General features: G+C 36.0%; 1 protein-coding gene across 2 annotated transcripts in view; it reads left to right on the top strand.

The window, feature by feature from the left end:
• Positions 1 to 1219: 1219 nt before the first annotated feature.
• LOC121407080 (copine-3-like) overlaps positions 1220 to 11269 on the top strand; it is a 65748-nt gene continuing 55698 nt past the window's right edge. For both annotated transcript variants that reach the window (XM_041598003.1, XM_041598004.1), the window contains exons 1-2: positions 1220 to 1405; positions 1771 to 1950. In XM_041598003.1, coding sequence (XP_041453937.1) covers positions 1259 to 1405; positions 1771 to 1950 — 327 coding nt within the window. In that variant the 5' untranslated portion in view covers positions 1220 to 1258. The remainder of the gene's footprint in view (positions 1406 to 1770; positions 1951 to 11269) is intronic.

The raw sequence follows: 11269 nt of genomic DNA, 5'->3' as shown, positions 1-11269 counted from the left end.
CCCCCAAGAATGAATTCTGGAAAAAATACACTGAAAATACAGTCACTTTTAGTTAAATTATAACAAAAAGAAAAATATATCATATTGATTTCCTTCTGTGTATTATAGGTTTATTTCCAGTTCAGGGAAGGGGAATTGTCTTCACTTTCGAGATAGACAGGCATCGACACAATTATGGGCATATCGATAGGATAACCTGAATATTTGATGGTGTGCCATGGAGTATGAGATAGGTGACACCGTGTAGTCCCATTAATAGCTCAGAAAGGTGATAGCGATACTAATCACAAGGGTGGTGATGGGGCTAAATAGGTCTGTCGTTGAGGCATTGTAATGCTGTCTGGTTGGAGGGTGACTGTGCTACACTGAAGGACTACAAATCTGATGGGAAGTGAATGAGAGGGGAGGGGTGGGGGAAGTGGTAGGGGTAGGAAGAGGTGGAAGAGGAAAGAAGGGAATGAATAAGGGAGAATTAGGGGTAAGAGGATGAGGTGAGTGAGAGGGGAGGAGGACGGGAAGTGGATGAGAGGAGGGGTAAGAGGAGGAGGTGGTGGTGGAGGAAGTGAATGAGATGGCAAGGAGGAGGGGGAGAGGGGTGGATGAGATAGGAAAGAGTGGAGGAAGGGAAAGGAGAGAGGGGAAAGAGAAGAGGAGGCGGAGGAAGTGAATAAGAGGAGCATGAGGGGTAAGTGGAAGAGGATTAAAAGAGAAAAATTAGGAAGAGGAAGATGGAGGGATGGAAGAGGGGGAGCAGATTGTAGTGAGAAATATGATGGGAGGTTGAACATGGCAATAAAGGAGTTGATGGACGGCATGAAGAATGAATAAAGATAGAAGATGAAGGGAACAATAGAAATGGTTTGATAAATGAAAAATTATTAACTTTTTGTTATTGTGTCTATCACACACCAAGGTACGGGTGAAAGAGAAAAGAGTAAAGATCAATGGGAAACGGGGAAAAGGAGACTGGGACAGAAGAGGCAAGTGATAGTAAATACATTTTTTTCAAAGTACAATCTTATACTTATGTTCCCAACATAGGCTTATGAAGCATTATTTTTGTACATGTAGGTATGAATTCAGGAACATATTACTGTATTCCAATGCATGTAAACTTTAATGCACACTACTTTGACACATATACCAACTCATTTTGAGAAAGGTGGAATAAGGTTTTAACTTTTATCCTATTCTCTGCTTGTTTCTGTTTTCCAGGGACAGTGTTCTGGCAGTAGACGTAGGTAGACAGTAGAGAGTGATGGCCAAGACTCCAGCAAACATGCCCTTGGTCACCAAGGTAGAGATCAGGCTCTCATGTAAACACCTCAAGAACAAGGATGTCACTTCCAAGTCCGATCCTCTTGCAGTAGTCTTCCAACAAGATTCAAGGAAACAGTGGGTAGAGGTAAGAACGAATGACAGAGAAAATTATGATGATGATGCCGATGATGAAGTTCATTATGATAAATTTGATGGTGATGATGATGTTGGTGGTGATGGTGATGAGGATGATAATGGTGGTGGTGATGATGATGATGATCACCATCATCATGAAGATGATGATCATGATTTTTCAATCTGAGGAATGGTGACAGTAATGATAAAGAAGATGATACTCACTAATACTTGTGTATCATATTGGTTATGATGATGCAAATTATGGTAGTGGTTGTGAGGGTGGTGGTGGTGGTGTTGTTGTGGGTGGTGGTTGTGTAGATCATGTTCTATGCAGGTCTATGAAGGCTGTCATGTTTTCTCATTTCTATCCAGGTTGGTCGCACAGAACGAATCAAAAACAATCTTAATCCTGTCTTCACACAAGGCATTTCCATTGATTATTGCTTTGAAGAGGTTCAAAAACTCAGGCTTTGTGTGTATGACATTGACAATGCCTCAGCCGATCTCAACGATGATGACTTCCTTGGAGAAACAGAGGTCACTCTTGGCCAGGTAAAGAGCTAATTCAGTATTCATTTTATCTTATCACAATATCTTAAATAGCAGTATTCTCTATAATATAGGATAGATTTTAATGGTCTACTTGGTTTAAAACAGTATATAAAATGGACTTTTCCTATTCTTGGGTGATTACGTTGCTAGGTGTAGTAAACTGCTAATCTTCAAAGAGTCTTTAAACCATGCATACTTCTTCTACAATAATAAAAAAAAGATGATTAATATGATTGCTCTTATTACTACTGCAACTACCACTTTAATACAGCAATAATGATGACTAACTTCTAATACCACTACCATCACCAGTACTATTGCTTAGTACTACACTATTACTACTGCTAGTACTATACTACTACTACTACTACTACTACTACTACTACTACTACTACTACTACTACTACTACTACTACTACTACTACTACTACTACTACTACAACTACTACTACTACTACGACTACTACTACTACTACTACTACTACTACTACTACTAGTATTATACTACTACTGCTACTGCTACTACTACTACTACTACTACTACTTCTACTACTACTAGTACTACTACTACTACTAATACTATTACTAATACTACTACTATTACTACTACTACTATTACCAGTACTTTTACTTCTACTTCTACTACTACAACTACTACTACTACTACTTCTACTACTACTACTACTACTTCTATACTACTACTACTACTACTACTACTAGTAGTAGTACTATACTACTATTACTACTACTACTACTACTACTACTACTACTACTAGTACTATACTACTACTACTACAACTACTACTACGACTACTACTTCTACTACTACTACTACTACTAGTATTATACTACTACTGCTACTGCTACTACTACTACTACTACTTCTACTACTACTAGTACTACTACTACTACTACTACTACTAATACTACTACTATTACTACTACTACTACTACCAGTATTTTTACTTCTACTACTTCAACTACTACAACTACTTCTACTACTAATACTACTTCTATACTATTACTACTACTACTACTACTACTACTACTAGTAGTAGTAGTAGTAGTACTATACTACTATTACTACTACTACTACTACTACTACTACTACTACTACTACTACGACTACTACTTCTACTACTACTACTACTACTACTACTACTACTACTTCTACTACTACTACTACTACTACTACTACTACTACTACTACTACTACTACTACTACTACTACTACTACTACTACTACTACTACTACTACTACTACTACTACTACTCCTACTCCTGCTTGCTAGTACCCTCACCACTTTTACTATTGCTAATATTTCTAGTGTTGCTGTTGTTACCCTTTGAGAACACCTTTTATTGTATTATTATAGATGATTATATAAATTTTTTGCCACATTGGAAGATCATTTTGTAATTGTCTGTTTGATGAAACAGAAGGTTTAAGTCAACCTTTATTCTACACCTGAACCATGAGCCTTGAATCCTTGATAAAGTCCTTGAACCTCTGTTGTCATCGCTCCAGTATAAACCCTGATAACACTCTCAAGACAGTCCTGTGTCTCCGAAATGACTACATGTTCTTACCTGTGCGAGAATTGAAGAAAAAACACACCTAATGAATTGTTATGTCATTATATTTTCTTGTTACAAATTTATCACAAAAAATGTCATGGGGGTGCTAAAAACAGCCCCTCCCTGTAATAGATAGGGGTAAGCCAACCTTTCTACAACACCAGGACGTTCAGCCCTGAATCCTTGAAAAAGTCCTTGAACCTCTGTTGTCGCTTCAGTATAAACCCTGATAACACTCTCAAGACACTTCTGTGTACCCTACCTGACTGTGAAACCTAGTTAGTAATTGCTTAATGAATTGATGTATTAGGTCTCATTACTAACTCCCAAGTAACCAATTATCTCATAAATCATGCTAGAGAGAGGAGGAAATCTCAAATTCAAATGCACTTTCAGCCTTTCAGGCCGAGGCACAAGACGGCACAATGAAAGCTAAGTGGGTTTAAGCACCTGCAGAAGATGTAGTACTTTAACCCCTTGATTGCCGACAGTAGGGTAATATCATATTCATTTTCAAACAATATTTTCAAGACATTTGTAATGTCAAGATTCAGTTGGTTCTTCTGATAAAGAAGATAAAACGTCAATGATCTTTAGGATCATACAATTATGATAGGTTTTTGTATCGAGACAATAAAGCACCTTTGGAAGTCCACCCTCACTGGCAAAAACATTGGATTGATTGATTGAATGAAAGGAAGAAAATCCAACCAGCAAAATGTTATCAGAATTGAATGTAAAATAAGAAACATATTTTGAATTCCGTTTATTATCATAAAAATGTTTGTAAGCACATCCAGGTCATTATGCTAATGAGGCAACCAATGACCTCACCCACTCACCTTTTTTTGTATTTTATGAAGTGTGATATAATTCAATTTCTCCTCAATATAATGTGAAACAAAGCTTGATTCCTCCCTGAATATGTAGAATTGAAATTTTGTAACCTTTCGTTGCCTTATTTTGAAATTTGCAAAAATTCAGAGTCAAACGGTTTAAGTGCATTGTATATATTTCCTTGGGAAATGTTATAACATGATGAAAAGAAATGAGACATTTCAAACATAATAATCAGTAGTGAAAAATGATGGAAATAAAATTCATCCAGTTATAATTACCCCTTAATAAGTTCATGAGATAACCCTTTTTCATACCAGGGGCCAATTTCATAGAAAGTGGCAACTATGGTAATTTTGCCATTATGTCAAGTACCATGGTAACAGGGCTCAGCAGCAAATTAGATTCAAAAGTTTCCATGGTAATCACAATAGTGAATTGAATTGAATTGAATTGAATTGAATTGAAGGTTTTATTATCATTTCATCACAGCCAGTGGCTGAATTGAGAAAGATTTACAAAGTAAAAACATGATATATAAACATAAACAGTGAAATATTTGATGTAAATCATAACCGCAGCAACATTGAAAATAAACAAATTTTTTTTTGAAAGAAATGTCCAATAACCAATTAATATTCCAGTAAAATTTTGAGACATGATAAACCAATGAGTATAAACTTATATATAGTTTTAATTGTGGTAAAGCTACAGAAGTTTTATATCTTTGTAAAACTGGCCCTTGATATGATTCTGCTGCATACTTTATGATATTGACGACTGCATCCTCCCCGATCTCTTCTGAGACTCAGAGTCAGACTAATTTTTGTTCATACTTATTTTAATGATTGAACATTTGAATCACATTGGGACCATATCAATTAATTTGAAGAGATTGTCCTTAATTCAATTCGTAACATGTTTTCAACAAGCATGTACCATTTATACTCTGACTAATTTAGTTCTTGATGTTTTAAGTAACTGAAATTCACTGCTCTGAAAGTGTGTCAACTCTGATAATTGCCTTTGGTATTCAGCAACTGACCAGTTTTATTCCACAGTTTGGTGGCCTGTCCACTTCATCATTTCGTCATTCCAATCTTTTAATTTAACAAATTTTTATTGTAAATTTTTAGTAACTTTGACAGACTAAAGTGCTTATTATCTATAGTCATCTATAGTCCGAGTTGATGGACTTTCCATTATTATAAAACATATTCCAATGGATTGGCCAAGTCAAAAAAAAAATTCTTCAAAATAATCATATAAAAAGAAATTTGAATTAACTTCCCCAAACTTCCAACAACTTTGCAATTCAAACATTCATATTTCCAAAACAGAAGGCAAGAATTAAGTGTGAAAAGGAGTTTATGTCTACATACACTACATGTTTAGTTTAGCTTTTTGGAGCTGCAAGAGGAATTACTTATCAAATATCAAGTATGTAGTCTAACATAGGAAGAAAGCACATACAGATGCAGCAAAGCATATTTTTATAAGGGTAAATTAGGGTAAGATGCAGTGCTCATAGCCCCCATCATCCATGGAGGTCTCTTTCATGATTTCATGGTATAGCTTCCAGACTTGTGTTTTGATGAGCTCAGTATTTGAGCTTCTAGAATGTAGATCTACTCGTCCATATTCATTAACTTTTCTTCTCTATATACATTCCCATCTTTCTTTTTTTTTATCTGTTAAAAAACTTAACCAAAGGTTAAGTTTTTTAAAGTGTCATCATTACATAGAAAGTATATGGACCTAGTTGATGAAACTTGGATATAAGAGTAATCAAGTATTACTGAATTTCCTGCCTGAGTTTCAGGTCACATGACTAAGGTCAAATGTCATTAAGGGTCAATGAACTTAATACACCATGTTGGGGGAATCAACATCAAAATCTTAACCAAAGATTAAGTTTAAGAAATGTCATAACTGAGAAAGTATGTGGACCTACTTCATGAAACTTAGACATTAGAGTAATCAAGTATTGCTAAACATTCTACCTGAGTTTCAGGTCACATTGTGAAGGCCATTTAAGGTCAATGAACTTTGGTCGAATTGGTAGTATTTGTTGAATAGCTATGATCTTAACTAAAAGTTCATAGATACAGTTCATGAAATGCAGTCATAGGGGTACATCAAGTGTCACTGATCATCTTGCACGAGTCTTAGGTCACATGATCAAGGTCAAATGTCATGTAGGGTCAGTAAACATAGTGCTTATTATCATATGATCGGTGATTTTGGTAAATAATCATTCTATTGTCGTTTTCAAAGTCACAAGATCTGCTATATTGAAACACGTAATGCAGGTGAGACTGCCAGAGGCGCTCCACTTGTTTTTCGCATCAAGTCCTTCAATATTTTTCAATATAAATTCCCTTGTTTTCGTGTGTATTGAGGTGTGGAAATCTATACTTTGAAAATATGATACTATAGGCCTACTATAACCATTGACATTTGTCACTGCACTTCTGCCCATCCTTCAAACAATAGTATTTTGACCAGCAGAATTTCAGATTCGCTGCTGGGTACATTTATACCGATAATATCATATTTCATTGTATTCTGTCCACCTGACCGATGATTTAATTAAATTTCAGAATGGTCCCTTCTTGTAATCGCAAAAGCTACCCCTTAAGGCAGACGTCATGACCCAGTTCTGTCATTGCAGGTTCTGGAGTTTCATTCCAAAAACGAATGAGAATGAGATTTTCTGACCAAATAATATTGGATAGTTTGTGCGTGGCTCTGGTAAAATTCTGATATTCCTGATGTTCTAGTCAGGCTATCATTGATATCACATATGGGGAGGACATTGGGTTTACTAGAAGGCTATTTCTTAGTTATCTACTCTCACTCTTTGCACCTTACACTCTTGTTTAAGGGTAATCTTATGAAGGCAAGCATCTTGGAAGGGAGCATGCATCTATAAACATGAAAAACAGGTGGTCTAGTAATTTCAAGGAAAGTGCATGTCTTAGAGAAGTATGGGGTATTCTAGGTTATATTGTTATCACAGGTGTGCCTGAAAACAACCATGCATACTCCTAACAATGTTACCTTCTTCAGACTGGGGTATATTTTTCACATGTGATAAAGACAAAGCAGTTTGAATGAGCATGATTTCTTTTTAAATGATTAGTTGGCATATCAGATAAATTATGATTTTCTAAGAACAGGAGTTTGTCTGTTTTTGCTATTGATATGTAGTTTTTAAATTTAGCAACAAGTAACTTCTCTTTTTTTTCCAAAAGTATTTTTCAAAATAGTCTATATCGACGTAAAACAGGACCACTGTAAGAGTGCAGCATTTATTCTTTCCGATAGTGCAATGACAATGAATATTACTTTGAGGCTAAAGTGGCAAACTTGTGAGGGAAAGAATGTCATGCAACTTATAAGATTTTGAAGGGGGAGGATGGAGAAGTGTTGTGGCTCAGTGGATAAGCCTTTAGACTTTGAACCACAAGGTCCGCCCTCCACAGTTTGAATCCCACCATGACACACACGTCCTTTGGTGAGGCATTTATCTACATTTGCCACTCTCCACCCAGATGTAGTAAATCAGTACCAGGTAGGAAGGATTTCCTTGAATGCTTGCATGTGCAATCAGGGTAGCCAGGGTAATTGTATGCAGTGCTTTGAACTTAGAAGTGTTGCATATTATCATTATTTAGCAACAAAGGCATTTGAATGAGGAAACTTTGGCCTGACTGATTGCTATTCCACAGGTAACTTTGGCTAAGTCAAAGCTATTGGGACAACAGAAAACTATCTATATTTTGTAGCAGAAATTTTACTTAGAAGAGGTACAGTATAAATAACACTTGTTTTGCAGAATCTGTTCTAAAAATTGCTTCGACTTCGGCAAATATTCAACTTAAGGAAAGTCAACTTATGCACACTCTATTTTCCACTACTTCTCACACTTAGGAGGGTCATTTAATAGATCATGTAATTTAGAGACAGGGAATAAGGGGTGCGCAGTGTTTGATTCACTCAAACATTCCACTGTTTAAATGCCATTAAAATATTAGTGTTTGAAACAGTGTGATGTAATTACACACCAATTTGCTAATTGGAGCATATTAACCAATTATTCACACCTTAAATGGGAACCAACCGCGATTCTTACCATAAAGCCTTATTGGTCTGAACATTTATTAGACCATAAATAGATTTCCTGTATCCCCCAGGGTTCCAACAACTGTGTAATGTGATATTTTTAAGCTTCAAGAATCTGGTCATTAGAAGTTCTTGAGCCTGAAGGGTCATTGCTCGAGACAAAAAGGAAATCGACTTCAGAGCACTGTAACTTATGATGGGCTTGACTGAAGGGTTAAAATTACACCCTAAAGATTTAACATAACATCAAAGAGTGTAAATGTAACAACCAAATGTGTTGTAATAACACCTATATGTGTAAAACTAACACCACCAATTTAACACCAGTGTAAAATGACTGGTGTGGTCCTCTATGTACAGCGGTTAACACCACAGTTTTTGCTGTGTATAGACTCTCCCTCTTAATAATGAGCCATGTTTTTAATGATATAATCCCATGATTATTATTCACACAGGGATTTCTCACTTTCTTTTAGAATAGATTGGCACATGACTTTTGTTTATGTGCATTAGAAATTTGTAGTCCTGGAGTCCTGTTTGAATTCATTCATTGATTATTACCACTACTGTAATTTGTAGACAAAAGTTTTTCAAAGGGCAAACCCTTTATTCAAGTTGAATGAAAGTTGAAGAAAAGGCAATGCCATATTGTTTACTTGTTGAAATCAATGACCTACTTTTAAAATTGGCTGGGATCAGTGCTTCCAATCAGAATATATTTCATTTGATTCTAAAAATAAAGCAGTACATTGGGGAAAAAAATTATCTATTTTTGCAGTGATGTGTGATTCCAGATATGGCACAAGGAAATCAGGCCAGAGATTAGAACATGTGTAAGCTGACTTATTTTAGATATATAAGTAGGGCATGGCAATTATCTATTCTGCTAGAGGCAGAGAAAAAAGAGAGGAAATTTCTAAGTAACATTGATTTTTTATTCATTTATTTGTTTATTGATTTATTTATATATTCATTTATTTAAAATTTTATTTAATTTTCAATAAAGATTACATGGCATAAAATGTTATCACTCCATATTCGTTATTATTTATTCCTATATTATAAAAACATGGGCATAGATTCAAATGCAAGGATGAGATGATCACCCCATCCCCCCCCCCCGAACAATAGCTTCGCTGCTTGTATCTATAACATTGCATAATTGCATAAAACAAAAACATTAAAATTTGAATTAGAATGTTGAATCTACTAACATTGACATCACCCACCCAATCCTACAGACTTTGTAGACCTCATGACACCATGCTCCTCAGTCACCGGCCTTTTAGAACAAAGATTAAAGGAGGTGACCGTGCCTTTGTTTTTAGTGCTGCCCCCAAACTGTGGAATAGTCTCCCTTCCTCACTGCGAAGCACATTATATGTTACCGTGTTCAAATCTAAACGAAAATTAAAACCTACCTTTTTTAAGAAAGTTTCAATAAATAAGTCACTTTTTGTTGTATAATTTGTAGGCTTCCCTTTTTTTGTTAATTATAATTTAATCATAGTTTTTGTTTAGTTATCTTATTAAACTATTTTAGTGTAGTATATGAATATAGAAATTGCACAACATAAATACACTATTATTATTACTATTATTGCTTCTAAAATCACCATTTGAATCAGCCAAGCAATCCCATATTACCAAATGAACTACATTTATGGTGACATATTATTTGGAAACTCTGATTCCAAGTATTAATCTCATAAGAACATAGTCACCCCTAGACCTCTTCCCTATGTAGACAAAATAGCTGTCCATTTTGGGAGCCTATCACTCCCTATTCCTATCATATGTACAGAGGTAAGGGGAGCCATTGTAGTTCAGTGGAACAACCAATAGAATGGTATAGAAACTGAAGCTAAATGAAAAATGAAATGGTCTCTTCTCCCCGTTGTAATGGAATTACAGGGGTGTGAGAGTTCAGATTTATATCTGATTTCAGATTTTTTTTTTCCAGCTGAATTTCAGCTTATATTTGGCTTTCCTCTGTACAAAACGTATGGGAGCTCTTTCTATTTCAGACTTTTCAATACTATTCAGCTTTTTTCAGATCTTTTTTTTTATTTGTGACCACTTACACCCCTGGAATTAGCAATCATTTAGCAATACCAACTGAGCATGCATTGGTCTTTTTCTGTAAATCTGTTCTTTATAGTGACTGCAGTCATTTTTCAAGCATTTTACTTTTGTCGCAGCCGCAATGATGAAAGATATTTTGATGAAGGATCGTCCCCTGTCGGTGAATGGGTATACAGTAATTACATGTCCCATGGTCTATTGGGCAAGCATGACAAGGAAGGTGACAAGCCCAGCTCAACCGATCAAATCTAAGGGCGCGTTCACTCAAATTCACGAGGCTGGAATCTCGAACAAAATATCACCCCACAAACACAAAGCATGCATTGTCCCCCCCCCCACATTTAAGCCTACTCGCCACAAGATTGACCCTGGAATTTAAGGTCGACCCCCCTCCCAGAGTGTTTGCGAGTGCATGCCCAAACTGGAAGGTCTGTCTTAGACAGGCTGTGGAACCATGAGGGCTGGGTTGACTTCACCCCCCCCCTTCCACTTTTTTCCAAAGCCGTGTACAAAAACGTAAAAAAAAGACCATCTGATTGTAATTTTTTGCATGGTCAGCCTCCCCCCTTTTCCCCACTTTTAAAACTGTTCTGCTGCCCCTGACAGGATCATTCCTGGAACCTCTGTTGCTGTCAATCATAACTTTTAACCTCCTAGGCAGTGGCAGATATGGGCGGGGCACAATGGACCC

This window comes from Lytechinus variegatus, chromosome 2 (assembly GCF_018143015.1).
Source record: "Lytechinus variegatus isolate NC3 chromosome 2, Lvar_3.0, whole genome shotgun sequence".
Taxonomy (NCBI): domain Eukaryota; kingdom Metazoa; phylum Echinodermata; class Echinoidea; order Temnopleuroida; family Toxopneustidae; genus Lytechinus; species Lytechinus variegatus.
The sequence above is the reverse complement of the archived record's forward strand: the minus strand, read 5'-3'. Positions and strand labels throughout refer to the sequence as shown.